This window comes from Triticum aestivum, chromosome 2B, assembly GCF_018294505.1.
Source record: "Triticum aestivum cultivar Chinese Spring chromosome 2B, IWGSC CS RefSeq v2.1, whole genome shotgun sequence".
NCBI lineage: Eukaryota > Viridiplantae > Streptophyta > Magnoliopsida > Poales > Poaceae > Triticum > Triticum aestivum.
The window spans coordinates 485,708,881-485,730,762 of NC_057798.1; the positions used below are offsets into that span (position 1 = coordinate 485,708,881).

The window sequence follows — 21,882 nt, forward strand, 5'->3', positions numbered from 1 at the left end:
ACTAATCTCACGCAGCGACCGGATCTATTCTAGTCGAATCTTCAAGTGTCGGGGTGTCTTTTCCCGTCAAACCCGTTATATTTCGACTTGGCGAGTTACAGCTTCATTTTCCACGTAAAAATCATTTGAAAACTTGGTGAAATAGGAAAAAAAGGTTCAATCACAACCGAACGGCAATAGGATTACGTGACTCTTACACGTAACCTATTGGTGACTCAACAGCAAAACCAGTTAATGTATCACATGTTACCGTCTCTCAACGGTTGCACTCGAAGTTCAAATTGCCCATAATATGATGCACACTTCCTTGGGATGTGTGCCTTAAATTTTGGATGAACCCCGGCTAGCAGTTTCCGAATAAATTCATTACACTAGTAGGTGGTGGCAGAATGAAAGCCACGTACTTGAATCCTATACCACAAGTGGCTGGCAAATGATCAAGAAAAAAAGATAGATGATTGGTTTCATCCTAGTTATAAAAGCAATGTTTCTTGTGCTTCCATTTCAGTAGCATTTTTGAGAACTACCTACCTTCTATTTTAAAAAAAAAATCTACACTTCATATGACATCGATAGTTGTGCAATGAGATGATTATGCGTATCATCTTATACAGAGAGGCCGGGAGTATACATTTTTTTTAAATTAGATGATATTTCCATGAGATTTGATTGCATAAACATGAATTTGAACTAATAATATATTGCATATGTTTGATCACATGACACATGCACTCAATTGGGAGTTCCAAACAAGTTCGATAAGTGTTTTTTTTAAAGAAGGTTAAACCCTGGCCTCACCTCTGCAACGGTTGATGCACATAGTCATATATTAAAAATAGTGCCAAACATTGATGTCGAACAAATCATCTAACCAAAACAAGAAGAAAGTGAGGTCATCCACATTGGACAAGCCTCGGAGAAGTATGTTCAACACCTACCACAGAATATAAAACGATATATTAGTAGACACGAGGTGCAACGCTCCAAGACATCGCCTTCAAGAAGGAACCATCGCCTCTGTACCGATGTTGGCTGGTCCAACATGTCATACCAGTGACTATCACCCCTGAAGAAAATGTTCGAACCAACACCTTCAACAAGGAAACGACGCACAAGCATTGACGTTGCCTTCCACAAAAGAGCTAGATCATGAGTTTTACACCTGGAGAGAATACATCCATGGTGTCTGCCGCCATTGTTGCTGTCCACCACCCTATGGGCCTGCTCACACAGAAATAGCCGACCAAAGGAAAATCGTCGGAAGGTATGCCACCATCGCACCGCTTTCGAAAACTGTCGCACTGCCATTCATCGATGGTTGTCGTGAGTGTCTAGCAATCGTTGTCGCAAGATGTGCCGCTTTGATGGTGAAGTGAGCAAGGGCCTGCTCCGGCCCGCTATCGAGCCTAAACAGGCCTCAGTGGCTTTCGCCAGCACCAATGAAAGAGAAGAGCGCCACACACAACCTCCCCATAAGACCGAGCTGATGCTCGATGCATCGCGTGAAATTTGCATGATTTGACAAGCCTCGCCGCGTGCTTTGCATTAGGCCGCGCAATCCACTTCAAGACGCCACATTGGCGTCGCTACCACTACATCAGTTATGAGCGATGGCGTTGCCAAAGCCAAGGCCACCACCACAAATTGTTGTGTGACTCCTTGGCGCGTGCCTCCTCCTCTGCATTATGAGGATGGACGTGAACCAACGGGGTGCAGACATCACCGACATCCACCTCCACCTGAGGGCGCGACATGAAATGATTTGGGAGAAATTACCACCTCCGGGCGCCGCCGACACCTTTGTCGCCCACGCGACCTGGAACAACAAGCATACATCGGATCTGAGCCCTGTTGCAGCTTCCTAGGGTCGTCGTCCTCACACAGAAACGCCCTGCCACCCCCATCCTTGGCAGTGGCACGACTTAGCCGCCAGTGGCTTCCGAAGGCGGCGAGGAGGGCAGATGAGAGGGGAGACCGGTGAGGAGTTGTGCTAGGAATTGCCCATCTATGGATGCGATCAGAGAGGCTAGAGGCGACAGCGCTAGGTTATGTATGGGGCAGGCATAGGGATAGAAAATGTGGGAGAAGAAAACTGGTTATGAAGAACATATGCATGCACACAAGTAATTTCTAAATCTTATTGGGGTGATAGGTGACATAGTTGTATGTGCTTTTAAATAATTAGTGGCGGGTAGCTATGTAATTATAGAAGATAAATTGAAGATGCAAAAATGAAGGGATTAATTTTCAATAAAGTATTGTTTCATGCACTGTCTGCTTAGGCCAATCTTAGGGGGTCGCCCAGATCAACCCGGGTACGATAATAGACCAATAAGCCGGTTCTCCGCCAAAATGCCTTTCTAATTCTAAGCTCAAATGCAAATGCCCCTTTATGAACAATAAAATAAAATATAGAAAAGCAATTAAAAAAAATCCTAAGTTTTTTTACAACAAGTATTGCTTAGTTTTCCGATGAAATCACATTCGTGGAGGTCTGGAAAAAAAAACACTGCAAAATGCTTTCAAAAATAAGTTTTTGAGTCATCATTTGTTTCAGTCAGAGCATTAGAAATGTTTTTTTCCCATGAAAATTTGCATGTATGTAGAACATTCAACAATGTTTGTTGTCAAAAAAATGGATGTTTTTAAAAAAATTACTCTCTTTTGTTTGTTTGTTTTGTTTTGGAGCGGTTTTTGTTTTAGTATTCACGCAGTGCATTTGAGGTCGCGAGCAGAGACTCCACGTCCCATTCTCCAGGGCCAACCCGAACATGGTGGTGAATCGTGACAAAGCGCGACATCACTGGAGGATCTAACGAGTAGCAGTCCATATATTCTCGGTCATATTTGAATAACAATCGAATAGTTACAAACCTGCTAGGCAGGAGCAATTAAGGAATACTTGAGCAGCAGTGGGAAGCAACAGAGATCCCACAAAAAGTATCGAAGCAACTAAGATCAAGTAAAGCAGCCGCATTGCAGCAACAAGGAAGCAAGGACTCAACTTGGGGGCGAAGCAGAGTCGCCGGGCAGCAAAAACTAACATGTGGCAAGCAAAGCACAAGAAATCAACATTCCAGGTTAACCCTCCTGCATATATATGGTTCGTGTTGCCTAATGAACAGAAATGTGTTCAGAGGGAAATAAGAAAGGATTCGCCTGACACGTACGGAGCTTCAGGCATGGTTCTGACGCATGTTCAGAGCGACGAGGCGGCCGCGTCGGCCGCCGTGTTCGCGTCGAGGTACGTGCAGGACCCCGTCCCGAGCTACGAGCTCGGGGAGAAGTCGATCTCCAAGGACGCGGCGTACCAGATCATCCACGACGAGCTGCTGCTGGACGGCAGTCCGCGGCTGAACCTGGCGTCCTTCGTCACCACCTGGATGGAGCCCGAGTGCGACCGGCTCATCCTCGAGGGCATGAACAAGAACTACGCCGACATGGACGAGTACCCCGTCACCACCGAGCTCCAGGCAAGCTATAGCAGCATTCTGATATGTGTTTTTTCTTTCCGTCTGACCCTTCGTGTCCGGGTCGGATTGATCAACGACGCTATGTGTGTGCAGAACCGGTGCGTGAACATCATAGCGCGGCTGTTCAACGCGCCGGTGGGCGCCGGCGAGACGGCCGTCGGGGTCGGCACGGTCGGGTCCTCGGAGGCGATAATGCTGGCCGGTCTGGCATTTAAGCGTCGCTGGCAGAACAGGCGGAAGGCGGAGGGGAAGCCACTCGACAAGCCCAACATTGTCACGGGAGCCAATGTTCAGGTAACACGATAGACAACGCGCCTACATTTCCTGATTCATCACACAAGAGTTCGATGATCAGAAGTACTAATCTGTTCTGCTCTGCAAATCTGCAATGCAGGTGTGCTGGGAGAAGTTCGCGCGCTATTTCGAGGTGGAGCTCAAGGAGGTGAAGCTGAGCGAAGGGTGCTACGTGATGGACCCCGACAAGGCCGTGGAGATGGTGGACGAGAACACCATCTGCGTCGCCGCCATCCTCGGCTCCACCCTCACCGGCGAGTTCGAGGACGTCAAGCGCCTCAACGACCTCCTGGCCGCCAAGAACAAGCGAACAAGGTGTGCTTGATCAGATCCTCCAGCTAGTTCTTCAAATCCTTACATCGGAAATATCATCCATCCCCGTGTTATGATTATGACGCGGCTGGCATCTTCCGGCTGGCAGGTGGGACACCCCGATCCACGTGGACGCGGCGAGCGGCGGGTTCATCGCGCCGTTCCTGTACCCGGAGCTGGAGTGGGACTTCCGGCTGCCGCTGGTGAAGAGCATCAACGTCAGCGGGCACAAGTACGGCCTCGTCTACCCCGGCGTCGGGTGGGTGATATGGCGCAACAAGGAGGACCTTCCCGACGAGCTCATCTTCCACATCAACTACCTCGGCGCCGACCAGCCAACCTTCACGCTCAACTTCTCAAAAGGCACGAACAATTTCTTTGTCCCTTCCGTTTCAAAAAAAAAAAAAATCTTTGTCCCAGAATTAAACGATGAACAGAATCCCTGATTTGATTGTGTAATTAGATTTCACGTTCTTGAATCGTTTCACTTGTTCGATCTTGTGCAGGGTCCAGCCAAATCATCGCGCAATATTACCAATTTCTTCGGCTAGGTTTCGAGGTACAAAATTCATGAACAAGCCAATCAGTTCAACTAGTATAATTTAAAAGCACGGTATAGCACTAATATACTACTCGTATTTCGTATCGATGCAGGGTTACAAGAATGTGATGGAGAACTGCATGGAGAGCGCCAGGACGCTCCGGGAGGGGCTCCTGCGCACGGGGCGTTTCGACGTCATCTCCAAGGAAGACGGCGTGCCGCTGGTGGCGTTCACCTTCAGGGGCATCAGGGACGGCTCGCTGGCGTTCAAGCTGTCGGCGAACCTGCGCCGGTTCGGGTGGATCGTTCCAGCGTACACGATGCCGGCGAACCTGGAGCACATGACGGTGCTCCGTGTGGTCGTCCGGGAGGACTTCGGCCGGCCGCTCGCCGAGAGGTTCCTGTCGCACGTGCGCATGGCGCTGAGCGAGCTGGACCTGGCGGCCAAGGGCCCCGTGCCCAAGATGAGGCTCACCATCGAGCTCGGCCCGGCCAGGAGCGCCGAGGAGGAGGCGTCCGTCAAGGTCGTGAAGAGGGAGGCAGTGTCCGGCCACAGGAGCGTGTCGCTTGTTTCCGGGAAGACAAAGGGTGTGTGCTAGTCTGCCGCCAGATGACTGCTTCGCCCGCCGATTGTGCTACAGAATAAATCACTACCCCTCCATCCCACCGCATAAGATCATTTCGCAAGTTGTTTTAGCTCGCAAAACGTTCTTATATTATGACTAATAAGCATGCGCGTGCGCACGTCTCAACAAAACAAGTTCACACGATATAACACTAAAATGATTTTACAAAAAATTCAGATCTCTATAAAATATTGTCATGTCATTCAAATTGTATTTTCAAAAAATGTGACATATTTGTGATCCAACACATGAATCATAATCTATAGTAAAAACATCTATTCTGTATCTAATTTTTGTTTTGGTGAGTTCTTTTACCGACCCGTTTAAATGTGTCTTATGCGCAAAGATATGAGTGTGGGTGTAACACACGATCCAGAAACATGTCTCCGCATAAAATTCACTGTCACATAATAATTGTATTATAATTGTGACAAAAAATATACCATCCACAACCCACAAGATGACCTGCATGATAACAAAACTTAAATATACTTAATAATTTTTTATCATTTTTATAGGGATTCATATTACTTAAAATCATCAAATGAAAATGACTGTAACAAGCCGTGATGAAAACAAAAATCTCACCCACACAGCAGGTGAACAGGACATGCCCTTTGAAATATAATGTTTATTTTAGAAGATATTTTTATTTTGTTTGGGCATTGCCGCACTCACTCGCAAAAAAATGCCTCACTCACTTAGATCATCTCCAACAGCCGCGCTATGCGCCGCGCGCAAAAAACCTGTTTACCGCGCGCGCTTCGGCTAGTTTAGCGCGGCGGCGAGCGCTGGCTCCAGCAGCCGTGCTATAATGCAGCACGCGCGCGCCGCTCCAGCAGCGCGCAAAAATACAGCGCGCGCGACTTAGCCACAAAATGAGTTTGAAACAATTATCAAAATGCAATGAACATGTGAAATTTGTCACAAACATCTTCCAACCAAGTTCATGCCCACAAATTCATGCCCACAAGTTCATCCAACCAAGTTCAAAATGCAAACTAAAGTTCAAGACATAAATGAAAGACACATCAAACATCTTCCTCGTCTTCGTCCTCATCTTCCGAAGACGATTCTTCCTCCTCCGAAGATGAATCTTCCTCCCTATCCTCATCACGCATCGCATCACGTGAAGCTCCGACGGTGTTGGCAAGATCTTCAACGGCATCTTCATGGGAATGTGTGTGAGGAGGCACATCGAAAGACATTCCACCCATGGCCGGAGGTGCACCCATGCCTCCCATAAGAGTAGCGAAACTCATGCCTCCCATGGCGGCCATAGCGTCAGAGGGTGCTCCAAAGCCAACCATGCCTCCCATGGAGGCCGGAGGTGCACCCATGCCTCCCATGGCGCCCAAGCCACCCATGCCTCCCATGGCGGCCGGAGGTGCACCCATGCCTCCCATGGCGCCCAAGACACCCATGCCTCCCATGGCGTCAAGGCCGCCGCCACCCATGCCGCCAAGGCCAAGGCCACCGCCACCCATGCTGCCAAGGCCACCGCCACCCATGCCGCCAAGGCCACCGCCACCCATTGTGCGGATCATGGCTCTTTTTTGGATCAAGACTTCTTCACGGGCAAGGTTGACATATTCCTTTTGCGCACCATTGAACGAAGATGTGTCCAAGAAGAACAAGTGCTTCTCCCATTCCAACAACCTAGATCGCTCCTCCATGCCCACCTTCCTCTCCTCCAATGCCACTTTCCTCTCCTCGGCGGCCACCCTCCTCTCCTCGGCCGCCAACCTCCTCTCCTCGGCCGCGGCATCTTGGTTCCTTGCCATTTTCCTCACCTCGTTGGCTTCTTTTCTTGCCTTCACAATAGCTTCCATAGCATTTTTGAGCTCATCATCTCATTTCCTCTTCTTCTTTTCGGTTTTGTCTTTCTTGCACCCATCCGGTCGTTTTGGCCTCGAGTATGAAACCGAGTTGGGTGTGGGGCTTCTCTTGCCGTCATCACTTGATGCATCATCCTCCTCATCATCATCATCCACCTCAATTGTTCGCTTGCGTTTGTTGCTCAAATGCAAATCATCCAAACCATCACGCTTCTTCCATTTCTCATCATCCTTTAACACTTCATAGCAATGAGACAAGGTAAAGACCCTTCCTTTCTTGATCTTCCCCTTCTTGGTTGTCCTCGTCTCTTCTTTGAACAAGTTTTGTGCAATGTTGAACTACAAGAAAAACAAAACAAGTTAGCACTTCGGACACCAAAAACAAGTATGATATGAACATATACGAGATGCCACTTACTCTATCATCCTCATTTGTGCCACTTGGGTTAATCTTGTCAACTGCCTTTTGTGCGGCCGCCCACTTTTGACAATCCGAGTTGATTGTGGACCATCGGGACCGAAGTGATCTCTCGGAGCGGTCAATTCCACTCATGTTGTGATCATCGAAGTATTCTTTCATTCGCCCCCAATACGCATCTCTACTTTGATCACCTCCAATGGATGGATTCCTCGACACTTGCAAATAAGTATTGCATAGTAACTTGTCATCGTTGGTGCTGTAATTGCCCGCTCTTCCTTTCGGCGCGTCGACAATGCCCTCACCCTCCTCGTCCACCTCAAACTCATGGTCTTCCAAATGGATGTCATTGGTTTGAGACCAATGCGAATTGTTGGACACAACACCCATAGTTGACATGTATGCATCATCACTGAGACTACAAATTTTTTTGAACAATGCAAATAAGCTATCTATATGTGATGATGCATTGAAAAAACAAGAAGAAAATTAAAGTTGGAATTTTTTTCACCTTGGGGGCATTTCGTCGAACACGTGGTGCGCGTCGGCGGCCGGCTCAACGAGTGAGCTCGCCGGCGCTTTGGTAGCCGCCACGGCCGTCGAACGCCCTGCAAGCTTCTTTCCCCTCGCCTTCGTGCTGCCAGAGCCGTCCGCCGCCTTGTTTTTCTTCGCCGAAGTTTTGCCCTTCTTCGGCCGCGCCGCATTGGGGAGCTTCGACGGTGTGGCGGCGGCACGGGATGGCACCGGCGCGATGCCACCCGTCGCCGTGGTCATCCGCGGCGGCAAGAAGAGGCTGCGCGCGAGGCCGACGCTCGGCGGAGCTCCGGCGGTGGCGACGCCAACGCTCCCCGCGCTAGGGTTTTCGGCGGCGGCTGCGGCGGCGGCGGCGGCGGGTGGGTCGCGGTTGTACAGCGGGGTGAGCGGGGTGCTGATGTGCGCGTCCATGGGTGGCAGGGCGCCGGCGTCGGCGCGCGCGGGGCATAGGAGGAGGAGAGGAGAGAGTGCGGCGTGAGCGGTCGAGTGTAGCAGGCGCCCGAAATACACCGCGCGGGATGGTGCTTCCGACCGCGCGCCCAACTCGTTATAGCGCGCGCGCCGTTTTTGCGCGTCCGCTGGAGCGACCCGCCGCGTTGCGCGCTAACTAAAACGGTCTAATTTGCGGTGCGGCGCTAGTATAGCGTGTCTGTTGGAGATGCTCTTACAGTCACTCAGAGAATCACTGCTTAGTACTCAGCAAGCGGAGTAGTACTTAGTAGTATAGAGATTAAAAAAATTCTTAGCCAACCTTCCACCGTCCCTCACACTTCTCTCTTCCCCATTCTTTCCTCACTCCCTCCTAATCTCGCGATCCCCATCCACAGCCCGAGCTCTCTGGTGGCCGTCCCTCCCCTTCGTTAGCGACGCAGGCGGACAAGCAGGCCCTTGGTCTGCCCCGCCCCTCCCCTTCGTCAGCACCGCCGGCGGGCGTGCAAGTCCCAGGTCTGCCCCACCCCTCCCCTTCGTCAGCGACGCCGGTGGACGCGCAGGCCCCTGCTCTGCCCCGCCCCTCACCTTCATCAGCACCGCCGATGGGCGCGCAAGCCCCTGCTCTGCCCGCTCCTTCTTCCTATCCGGTGATGCCGGGGCCCTCCCTTCTCTGGCGACGGCGGGGCGCTCGAGCTCGGCATGCTCGCCAGCGACGCCGAGGCCTTCCCTCATGGTGATGCACTCGCCCCCTCCTCCTGGTGACGGCGGGCTGCTCATGCTCGACATGGTCGCCGACGACGCCGCTTCCCTCCCCCCTGCTCAGGACGCCATGAAGGTCCGGTTCCAATTCTTCCTCCCCTCGATCCGGATGCTATGCTCTCTGACCCCATCTTGATTTCCCTATTCGTTTCGGTCAGGACCAGGAGCAGTTGCTGCTCCTGACCTCCATCTTGATTAGGATGACCACGATGACCTCCGCGTGTTGTGCTGCTGCTTGGGACCCTCCCCCCGTATGCTTCTCCTCGCTCGTCCTGGTCCAGGTTAGTCTCTCCGACCCCGACGCTTGCTCGTCCCTGTCAAGTCGGTGCATAGCCTTACTTCATTCTGCAGTCTGTATATGTCAGCTTGTATAGTTTGACATATGTATACTTTATTCTCAATTGTGCAGATTTTTTTGTGATGCAAGTAATGGGGAAATACAAAAAACACATAATGCTGATTGCTTTGAGTCGTTGTATTAGAAGGTATACCCATCTCTTTGCAGTCTGCTCTTAATACAGTCTTCCCTTGTTTCTTCAGAATGTTTCTTTGATTTTTTGTGTGCTTTCTTTTATTTTATACATATTTATATACCGAAAGTTTACCTTTCTCTACAGAAATATAATTCTTGTATCCTTTGTCTTGCCAGTTAGTTAAGTAATGTACCCTCTGTGGCCGTGTTGGACAGGAGGGGCCAGAGAAGTGCTTCCGGTTGTTTGAAGAATGTGACTCTGACATCATAGGTTTCCATTTTATGAAGAAACCATCAAGGTGAGTTTGGCACTTATGTTTTATTATTATTGCTGCTCATGTGTCGTCAGAGAACTTTCCAATGACAAGATAGATGCTAGTAATTTCAGCCAAATTTGCAATATCATGTCTGCTGCTTTATTTGCAATATTTCATTTTTTGTGACAATGATTCCAACCAGCTTAAATTTTTCTGGTAAAGCCAACTTTCGTCATGGGCGTATGTGTAATATAGTAGTAATAACACTCGGCGTTAACAAGAAGCAAGCCTGCTAAAACATGAAACCATGTAATCCAAGTGTTCTTCAATTTTCTTATTATAAATAACCAGCTTATACCTAAATCAGATATACTAAAACATAACCCGTTCGCATCATTATCAGAACAGGGAAATCTGCTGGGATCATTGACAAAAGTGATGAAATATTGAAAATTCCAGCGATCATAAATTTGCACTTCTTCATTTCGGGAAAATTGATATGTCAATGCTCTTTTAGAAATAAATAACACAAATAAACGACTCCGGCATACAGAGTTGGAGGTCACATCGACACAATTCTTCTTTCATGCTTATTATGTGTGGCGTTCTGATTAAAACCTGTAAATAAAATAAGAGAAAATTGTTGGGCTCAGAATTAGTTATATAGGTACAATAATAGAATAGCGCACCTGCCTCTGTTGGAAATATGCCCTAGAGGCAATAATAAAATGGTTATTATTATATTTCTTTGTTCATGATAATTGTCCGTTATTCATGCTATAATTGTGTTATCCGGAAATCGTAATACACGTGTGGATACATAGACCACAACATGTCCCTAGTGAGCCTCTAGTTGACCAGCTCGTTGATCAACAGATAGTCATGGTTTCCTGACTATGGACATTGGATGTCATTGATAATGGGATCACATCATTAGGAGAATGATGTGATGGACAAGACCCAATCCTAAGCGTAGCACAAAGATCGTGTAGTTCGTTTTGCTAGAGCTTTTCCAAATGTCAAGTATCATTTCCTTAGACCATGAGATTGTGCAACTCCCGGATACCGTAGGAGTGCTTTGGGTGTGCCAAACGTCACAAGGTAACTGGGTGACTATAAAGGTGTACTACGGGTATCTCCGAAAGTGTCTGTTGGATTGGCATGAATCGAGACTGGGATTTGTCACTCCGTATGACGGAGAGGTATCTCTGGGCCCACTCCGTAATGCATCATCATAATGAGCTCAATGTGACCAAGTGTCTGGTCATGGGATCATGCATTACGGTACGAGTAAAGTGACTTGCCGGTAACGAGATTAAAAGAGGTATTGGGATACCGACGATCGAATCTCGGGCAAGTAACATACCGATTAACAAAGGGAATTGTATACGGGATTGATTGAATCCTCGACATCATGGTTCATCCGATGAGATCATCGAGGAGCATGTGGGAGCCAACATGGGTATCCAGATCCCGCTGTTGGTTATTAACCAGAGAGGAGTCTCGTTCATGTCTGCATGTCTCCCGAACCCGTAGGGTCTACACACTTAAGGTTCGGTGACACTAGGGTTGTAGAGATATGAGTATGCAGTAACCCGAAAGTTTTTGGAGTCCCGGATGAGATCCCAGACGTCACGAGGAGTTCCGGAATGGTCCGGAGGTAAAGAATTATATATAGGAAGTCAAGTTTCGGCCATCAGGGAAGTTTCGGGGGTTACCGGTATTGTACCGGGACCACCGGAAGGGTCCCGGGGGTCCACCGGGTGGGGCCACCTATCCCGGAGGGCCCCATGGGCTGAAGTGGGAGGGGAACCAGCCCCTGGTGGGCTGGTGCGCCCCCCCCCCCACCTGCGCCTAGGGTTGGAAACCCTAGGGGTGGGGGCGCCTCCACTTGGCTTGCGGGGCAAGCCACCCCCTTGGCTGCCGCCCCCCTAGAAGATTGCATCTCCTAGGGCTGGCGCCCCCCTTAGGGGGCCTATATAAAGAGGGGGGAGGGAGGGCAGCCGCACCCATGCTCTTGGCGCCTCTCTCTCCCCCTACTACACCTCTCCCTCTCGCAGAAGCTTGGTGAAGCCCTGCCGAGATCGCTGCTGCATCCACCACCACGCCGTCGTGCTACTGGATCTTCATCAACCTCTCGTTCCCCCTTGCTGGATCAAGAAGGAGGAGACGTCTTCCCAACCGTACGTGTGTTGAACGCGGAGGTGTTGTTCGTTCAGCACTAGGATCATCGGTGATTTGGATCACGACGAGTACGACTCCCTCAACCCCGTTCTCTTGAACGCTTCCGCGCGCGATCTACAAGGGTATGTAGATGCACTCCTCTCTCTCGTTGCTAGATGAACTCATAGATTGATCTTGGTGAAGCGTAGAAATTTTTTATTTTCTGCAACGTTCCCCAAGAGTGGCATCATGAGCTAGGTCTATGCGTAGTTCTCTTTGCACGAGTAGAACACAATTTGTTGTGGGCGTAGATGTTGTCAACTTTCTTGCCACTACTAGTCTTATTTTGCTTCAGCGGTATCGTGGGATGAAGCGGCCCGGACCGACCTTACACGTACGCTTACGTGAGACAGGTTCCACCGACTGACATGCACTAGTTGCATAAGGTGGCTAGCGGGTGTCTGTCTCTCCCACTTTAGTTGGAGCGGATTCGATGAAAAGGGTCCTTATGAAGGGTAAATAGAAGTTGGCATATCACGTTGTGGCTTTTACGTAGGTAAGAAAACGTTCTTGCTAGAACCCTATTGCAGCCACGTAAAACATGCAACAACAATTAGATGACGTCTAACTTGTTTTTGCAGCATATGCTTTGTGATGTAATATGGCCAAAAGTTGTGATGAATGATATATATGTGATGTATGAGATCATGTTCTTGTAATAGGAATCACGACTTGCATGTCGATGAGTATAACAACCGGCATGAGCCATAGGAGTTGTCTTAATTATTGTATGACCTGCGTGTCAATGATTCAACGCCATGTAATTACTTTACTTTATTGCTAAACCGTTAGCCATAGTAGTAGAAGTAATAGTTGGCGAGCAACTTCATGGAGACACGATGATGGAGATCATGGTGTCATGCCGGTGACAAAGATGATCATGGCATCCCGAAGATGGAGATCAAAGGAGCTATATGATATTGGCCATATCATGTCACTACTATTTGATTGCATGTGATGTTTATCATGTTTTTGCATCTTGTTTACTTAGAACGACGGTAGCAAATAAGATGATCCCTCATAATAATTTCAAGAAAGTGTTCCCCCTAACTGTGCGCCATTGCGAAAGTTCGTTGTTTCGAAGCACCACGTGATGATCGGGTGTGATAGATTCTAACGTTCACATACAACGGGTGTAAGACAGATTTACACATGCATAAACACTTAGGTTAACTTGACGAGCCTAGCATGTACAGACATGGCCTAGGAACACAAGAGACCGAAAGGTCGAACATGAGTCGTATGGAAGATACGATCAACATGGAGATGTTCACCGATGATGACTAGTCCGTCTCACGTGATGATCGGACATGGCCTAGTCGACTCGGATCATGTATCACTTAGATGACTAGAGGGATGTCTAATCTGAGTGGGAGTTCATTAAATAATTTGATTACATGAACTTAATTATCATGAACTTAGTCTAAAAACCTTTGCAAATATGTCTTGTAGATCAAATGGCAAACGCTCATGTCCACCTCAACTTCAACGCGTTCCTAGAGAAAACCAAGCTGAAAGATGATGGCAACAACTATACAGACTGGGTCCGGAACCTGAGGATCATCCTCATAGCTGCAAAGAAAGATTATGTCTTAGAAGCACCGCTAGGTGAAGCACCCATCCCAGAGAACCAAGACGTTATGAACGCTTGGCAGTCTCGTGCTGATGATTACTCCCTCGTTCAGTGCGGCATGCTTTACAGCTTAGAACCGGGCTCCAAAAGCATTTTGAGCAACACGAAGCATATGAGATGTTCGAAGAGCTGAAAATGGTTTTCCAAGCTCATGCCCGGGTCGAGAGATATGAAGTCTCCGACAAATTCTTCAGTTGTAAGATGGAGGGAAATAGTTCTGTCAGTGAGCACATACTCAAAATGTCTGGGTTGCACAACCGCTTGACTCAGCTGGGAGTTAATCTTCCGGATGACGCAGTTATTGACAGAATCCTTCGGTCGCTTCCACCGAGCTACAAGAGCTTTGTGATGAACTTCAATATGCAGGGGATGGAAAAGACCATTCCTGAAGTATATTCAATGCTGAAATCAGCAGAGGTAGAGATCAAAAAGGAACATCAAGTGTTGATGGTGAATAAAACCACTAAGTTCAAGAAAGGCAAGGGTAAGAAGAACTTCAAGAAGGACGGCAAGGAAGTTGCCGCGCCCGATAAGCCAGTTGCCGGGAAGAAGTCAAAGAATGGATCCAAGCCTGAGACTGAGTGCTTTTATTGCAAAGGGAAGGGTCACTGGAAGCGGAACTGCCCCAAATACTTAGCGGACAAGAAGGCTGGCAACACTAAAGGTATATTTGATATACATGTAATTGATGTGTACCTTACCAGTACTCGTAGTAGCTCCTGGGTATTTGATACCGGTGCCGTTGCTCATATTTGTAACTCAAAGCAGGAGCTGCAGAATAAGCGGAGACTGGCGAAGGACGAGGTGACGATGCGCGTCGGGAATGGTTCCAAGGTCGATGTGATCGCCGTCGGCACGCTACCTCTACATTTACCTACAGGATTAGTTTTAAACCTCAATAATTGTTATTTAGTGCCAGCTTTGAGCATGAACATTGTATCTGGATCTCGTTTAATACGAGATGGCTACTCATTTAAATCCTAGAATAATGGTTGTTCTATTTATATGAGAGATATGTTTTATGGTCATGCCCCCATGGTCAATGGTTTATTCTTAATGAATCTCGAACGTGATGTTACACATATTCATAGTGTAAATACCAAAAGATGTAAAGTTGATAATGATAGTCCCACATACCTGTGGCACTACCGCCTTGGTCACATTGGTGTCAAGCGCATGAAGAAGCTCCATGCTGATGGACTTTTAGAGTCTCTCGATTATGAATCGTTTGACACATGCAAACCATGCCTCATGGGCAAAATGACCAAGACTCCGTTCTCCGGAACAATGGAGCGACCAACCAACTTATTGGAAATCATACATACTGATGTGTGCGGTCCAATGAGCGTTGAGGCTCGTGGAGGATATCGTTATGTTCTCACTCTCACTGACGACTTGAGTAGATATGGGTATGTCTACTTGATGAAACACAAGTCTGAGACCTTTGAAAAGTTCAAAGAATTTCAGAATGAGGTAGAGAATCAACGTGACCGAAAGATAAAGTTCTTACGATCAGATCGTGGAGGAGAATATTTAAGTCACGAATTTGGTACGCACTTAAGGAAATGTGGAATCGTTTCACAGCTCACGCCGCCTGGAACACCTCAGTGTAACGGTGTGTCCGAACGTCGTAATCGCACTTTATTGGATATGATGCGATCTATGATGTCTCTTACCGATTTACCGCTATCTTTTTGGGGATACGCTCTAGAGACAGCTACATTCACTTTAAATAGGGCACCGTCTAAATCCGTTGAGACGACACCGTATGAATTATGGTTTGGAAAGAAACCTAAGCTGTCGTTTCTAAAAGTTTGGGGATGCGATGCTTATGTCAAGAAACTTCAACCTGAAAAGCTCGAACCCAAGTTGGAAAAATGCGTCTTCATAGGATACCCTAAGGAAACCATTGGGTATACCTTCTACCTCAGATCCGAAGGCAAGATATTTGTTGCCAAGAATGGGTCCTTTCTGGAGAAAGAGTTTCTCTCGAGAGAAGTAAGTGGGAGGAAAGTGGAACTTGATGAAGTACTACCTCTTGAACCGGTAAGTAGCGCAGCTCAGGAAGATGTTCCTGTGGTGCCTGCACCAACGGAAGAGGAAGTTAATGATGATGATCAAGGTACTTCGGATCAAGTTACTACTGAACTTCATAGGTCCACAAGGACATGTTCCACACCAGAGTGGTACGGCAACCCTGTCCTGGAAATCATGTTGTTAGACAACGGTGAACCTTCGAACTATGAAGAGGCAATGGCGGGCCCAGATTCCAACAAATGGCTTGAAGCCATGCAATCCGAGATAGGATCCATGTATGAAACGAAGTATGGACTTTGACATACTTGCTCGATGATCGGCGAGCGATAGAAAACAAATGGATCTTTAAGAAGAAGATGGACGCGGATGGTAATGTTACCATCTATAAAGCCCGACTTGTTGCTAAGGGTTATCGACAAGTTCAAGGGGTTGACTACGATGAGACATTCTCTCCCTTAGCGAAGCTAAAGTCCGTCCGAATCATGTTTGCAATTGCCGCATACTATGATTATGAGATATGGCAAATGGACGTCAAAACGGCATTCCTTAACGGCCATCTTAAGGAAGAATTGTATATGATGCAGCCAGAAGGTTTTGTCGACCCTGAGAATGCTAACAAGGTATGCAAACTCCAGCGATCCATTTATGGGCTGGTGCAAGCATCTCAGAGTTAGAACATTCGCTTTGATAAGATGATCAAAGTGTTTGGGTTTATGCAGACTTACGGAGAAGCCTGCGTTTACAAGAAAGTGAGTGGGAGCTCTGTAGCATTTCTCATATTATATGTAGATGACATACTTTTGATGGGAAATGATATAGAACTTTTGGACAACATTAAGGCCTACTTGAATAAGTGTTTTTCAATGAAGGACCTTGGAGAAGCTGCTTACATACTAGGCATCAAGATCTATAGGGATAGATCAAGACGCCTCATAGGTCTTTCACAAAGCACATACCTTGATAAGATATTGAAGAAGTTTAATGTGGATCAGTCCAAGAAAGGGTTCTTGCCTGTATTGCAAGGTGTGAAATTGAGCTCGGCTTAATGCCCGACCACGGCAGAAGATATAGAAGAGATGAGCAGCATCCCCTATGCCTCAGCCATAGGGTCTATTACGTATGCCATGCTGTGTACCAGACCTGATGTAAGCCTTGCCGTAAGTTTGGTAGGAAAGTACCAAAGTAATCCCGGCAAGGAACAGTGGACAGCGGTTAAGAATATCCTGAAGTACCTGAAGAGGACTAAGGATATGTTTCTCGTTTTTGGAGGTGACGAAGAGCTCGTCGTAAAGGGTTACGTCGACGCTAGCTTCAACACAGATCTGGATGACTCGAAGTCACAAACCGGATATGTGTATATTTTGAATGGTGGGGCAATAAGCTGGTGCAGTTGCAAGCAAAGCGTCGTGGCGGGATCTACATGTGAAGCAGAGTACATGGCAGCCTCAAAGGCAGCACATGAAGCAATCTGGGTGAAGGAGTTCATCACCGACCTAGGAGTCATACCCAATGCGTCGGGGCTGACTTGCCAAGGAGCCCAGGTTTCACAAGAAGACCAGGCACATCAAGCGTCGCTTCAACTCCATTCGTGAAAATGTTCAAGATGGAGACATAGATATTTGTAAAGTACACACGGACCTGAATGTAGCAGATCCGTTGACTAAACCTCTCCCTAGAGCAAAACATGATCAACACCAGAACTCTATGGGTGTTCGATTCATCACAATGTAACTAGACTATTGACTCTAGTGCAAGTGGGAGACTGTTGGAAATATGCCCTAGAGGCAATAATAAAATGGTTATTATTATATTTCTTTGTTCATGATAATTGTCTATTATTCATGCTATAATTGTGTTATCCGGAAATCGTAATACACGTGTGAATACATAGACCACAACATGTACCTAGTGAGCCTCTAGTTGACTAGCTCATTGATCAACAGATAGTCATGGTTTCCTAACTATGGACATTGGATGTCATTGATAACGGAATCACATCATTAGGAGAATGATGTGATGGACAAGACCCAATCCTAAGCGTAGCACAAAGATCGTGTAGTTCGTTTTGCTAGAGCTTTTCCAAATGTCAAGTATCATTTCCTTAGACCATGAGATTCTGCAACTCCCGGATACCGTAGAAGTGCTTTGGGTGTGCCAAACATCACAACGTAACTGGGTGACTATAAAGGTGCACTACGGGTATCTCTGAAAGTGTCTGTTGGATTGGCACGAATCGAGACTGGGATTAGTCACTCTGTATGACGGAGAGGTATCTCTGGGCCCACTCAGTAATGCATCATCATAATGAGCTAAATGTGACCAAGTGTCTGGTCAAGGGATCATGCATTACGGTACGAGTAAAGTGACTTGCCGGTAACGAGATTAAACGAGGTATTGGGATACCGACGATCGAATCTCGGGCAAGTAACGTACCGATTGACAAAGGGAATTGTATACGGGATTGATTGAATCCTCGACATCGTGGTTCATCCGATGAGATCATCGAGGAGCATGTGGGAGCCAACATGGGTATCCAGATCCCACTATTGGTTATTGACCAGAGAGGAGTCTCTGTCATGTCTGCATGTCTCCCGAACCCGTAGGGTCTACACACTTAAGGTTCGGTGACGCTAGGGTTGTAGAGATATGAGTATGCAGTAATTCGAAAGTTGTTTGGAGTCCCAGATGAGATCCCGGACGTCACGAGGAGTTCCGGAATGGTCCGGAGGTAAAGAATTATATATAGGAAGTCAAGTTTCGGCCATCGGGAAAGTTTCGGGGGTTACCGGTATTGTACCGGGACCACCGGAAGGGTCCCGGGGGTCCAGCGGGTGGGGCCACCTATCTCGGAGGGCCCCATGGGCTGAAGTGGGAGGGGAACCAGCCCCTGGTGGGCTGGTGCGCCCCCCTTGGGCCCCCCTATGCCTAGGGTTGGAAACCCTAGGGGTGGGGGTGCCTCCACTTGGCTTGGGGGGCAAGCCACCCCCTTGCCCGCCGCCCCCCTAGGAGATTGCATCTCCTAGGGCCGGTGCCCCCCCTTAGGGGGGCTATATAAAGAGGGGGGAGGGAGGGCAGTAGCACCCATGCTCTTGGCGCCTCCCTCTCGCAGAAGCTTGGCGAAGCCCTGCCGAGATCGCTGCTGCATCCACCACCACGCCGTCGTGCTGCTGAATCTTCATCAACCTCTCCTTCCCCCTTGCTGGATCAAGAAGGAGGAGACGTCTTCGCAACCTTACATGTGTTGAACACGGAGGTGCTGTCCGTTCAGCACTAGGATCATCGGTGATTTGGATCACGACGAGTATGACTCCCTCAACCCCGTTCTCTTGAACGCTTCTGCGCGCGATCTACAAGGGTATGTAGATGCACTCCTCTCTCTCGTTGCTAGATGAACTCATAGATTGATCTTGGTGAAGAGTAGAAAAAATTTATTTTCTGCAACGTTCCCTAATAGCCTCATCTATCTAAAACATCTCTGTAGACAATGTTCTTGGTACTTTTCCCGGATTTATCAACCTCCTGATTTGGCTTGGCCAAAATCCGTGTTGTCTCTCTTGACACTCCCCTTGACAATGCAACATAGAGCTGTCCATGTGAGAATACCAGCTCGGGAAGGTAAATACCGACGTTTGGGATGGTCTAGCCCTGCGCCTTGTTAATTGTCATTGCAAAACTCAGGCAGATGGGGAACTATTTTCTCTTAAGTTTGAAAGGAAGTGAGATGTCCTCCGAGGGCGACATAGGGATCCTAGGTATGAACACCCTCTTTCTAGCATGCTAACCACCAACAATCTCCATGTCGATTGCATTATCCTGGAAGGCTCTAATCATAAGTTGTGTTCCATTGCATAGGCCATTACGAGGGTCGAGGTTTCGGAGCAGAATGACCGGACAGTTGACCTTTAATCTCAGTACGTGCAGAGGCAAGCCATTTGGTGTGATCGAGTTCAGAAAATCAATTGTGTAATTATTCTGCAAGTCATCCTCAATTGAGTCAAAGTTATGGTATAACTTTTCTTCGCCTGGAAACCTTGAGATCATCTTGTCATTCAGGTCATCCACATGATCATTCTTGGTCGAAAGAATTGTACGTGCACTCATGTACTCTCTCGATCTAGCATTGGCATGCAATGATGGGAAGACATCTTCGATGAGCGTGTTAATAGCTTTTTCATCCTCGGTATAGCCAATCACAATGTCGTCAGGGAGACGGACATAGTCGTCTCCAATTGTCTCTTCCGTTCCATTGGCGATCCTTAGGAGGTATTCGGAGAACCAAGGATCAGATTATGCCCGCATGTTGCGCGTGAGACTTATCTTGCGTGTCTTATCCCACAGATAGGATCTCAGAAGTGTAGCATCCGTGATCTGTGCTCTTGTCCCACGTGTCACAACAGGAAGGACTTGCCTGAAATCACCACCAAAGACAACAACCTTTCCCCCAAACGGCAAACAACTTTCCATTATATCTTGTAGTGATCTATCAAGCGTCTCAACTGCATGACGTGTTGTCATAGCGACTTCATCCCAAATTATCAAGGACGCTTGTTTAAGCAACTCAGCTGTACCAATGGACATGGACACCGGTGTACGTGTTTCATTTTCCTGGCCATTGATATCGGCAGAAACAACGACCATTTTTATCTCACTGTAGGAGCTCCTTAGGGTCTAAAATATGAAACATTATAGTTATACTTTAGCATATAATGTAGTATTTGGACAATACATAAGCATGCAGTACAAGGGCGTTTTAACCTTGGGTCATGGCCACGGGTGTATGTGCTACATTTTGTTCATCACTAAGCAGTGCCGTTGAAGCCTGTTTCTTTTCACGGGCTTCACGGCGTCTTTTAAGAATATCATCTCTATTGCGTGCATAATACTCTTTGTTCCTCTGCCTCTTAAATTCTTTAGGGTCTGTTTAAATAAGTATTGCAAGTTAGCAGACCAGCAACAGCAAAAACGGTAGCAAAAAGTAGGATATGTTTGATGATAGTCACCCAATGATTGGTTGTTGCTTATATCCTCAAATGGGGTGCTTGGGCCTATATAAACACATAGCGTGAGTCAGCACACAAGCAACAGCAGAAACAGTAGAAGAAAGTAGGAAGTGGTTGCTGATAGTTACCCAATGGTCGGTCATTGCTTATATCTTGACATGGGGTGCGCGGCCCCGCACGATTGGGAGACGACATACCGTCGCTGTGAACATTCAAATTGAAAAAAATAGTGTAAGGAGATAAGCAGTTTTGTGTCGTCTGGGTAAGGAGATAAGCAGTTTTGTTTCCGTGTGTAAGAAGATAAGCATAGAAATCAGTAATTAGAGATGTAAAATTAATCATTGTGTTGTAGACTGACGTGATGTATCATTCTTGTGCCCTAGGTATGGTAGCCCATGTTTGCAATTGCACGGCATCTGCATGTCTTACTTTTACCTTTTCTGTATGCCTAATGTTTGATGTTCTGTTCTGAAAACTGTAATCTTGAGTGCAGGGAAGAATTACACCTGATCCAGGGTCCGTGCAGGGCGGGGGCGGCCGCACGGGTGCTGGGCGGGTTCGTGGGCACTGGCGATCTGGCGGACTTCTGGCACACTGCGAGGGGGCAGGGCAGCCTCCTGGGTGCCCGCTACGTCAAGGCAGCCTCCTGGGCGCCCGCTACGTCGATGGTGCAGGGAGGCGGCTGCATGGTGGAGTGGCGCGAGATCGTGGTCTGGAGAAGACGATGTTGGCGCAATGGTGACGGAAGGCGGAGAGGGCCATGCATGATTGGGCTAGGAGAATCAATTATTTCCTTAGTCTGGGATTAGAATTCCCCGATTGTCGGGGGGGGCGATTAGTTGGAGGGAGGGCATCCGTAGTCTCCTGGTGAAGCACAATCAGTCAATGGAAATTGGTAGGTGCACACCATACCGGTATTAGATGAATGATGGCCGTTAGATTCAGATTCGTGAGACTAATCGTGCGGTGGTGAATGGGTCGGCTGGTGTGCTGGGGGTAATTGCGGGGTGCACTTAAGAAAAATCGTGTTGGA

General features: G+C 47.8%; 1 protein-coding gene across 1 annotated transcript; it reads left to right on the top strand.

Annotated features, from left to right (window-relative positions):
* Nucleotides 1–3,032: 3,032 nt before the first annotated feature.
* On the top strand, nucleotides 3,033–5,411 carry LOC123041455 (glutamate decarboxylase 2). The gene is made up of 6 exons (XM_044464059.1): nucleotides 3,033–3,473; nucleotides 3,567–3,767; nucleotides 3,868–4,082; nucleotides 4,189–4,442; nucleotides 4,586–4,638; nucleotides 4,734–5,411. Exons 1-6 carry the CDS (start codon nucleotides 3,045–3,047, stop codon nucleotides 5,217–5,219), a joined length of 1,638 nt encoding a protein of 545 aa, XP_044319994.1. The 5' UTR covers nucleotides 3,033–3,044; the 3' UTR covers nucleotides 5,220–5,411.
* The last annotated feature ends 16,471 nt before the right edge of the window (nucleotides 5,412–21,882 follow it).

Coding starts and splice junctions, on each gene's coding strand:
- LOC123041455 (XM_044464059.1), top strand. CDS start 3,045: ATGTGGCAAGCAAAGCACAAGAAATCAACATTCCAGGTTAACCCTCCT. Junction 3,474..3,566: donor CCGTCACCACCGAGCTCCAG/GCAAGCTATAGC, acceptor ATGTGTGTGCAG/AACCGGTGCGTGAACATCAT. Junction 3,768..3,867: donor TCACGGGAGCCAATGTTCAG/GTAACACGATAG, acceptor TCTGCAATGCAG/GTGTGCTGGGAGAAGTTCGC.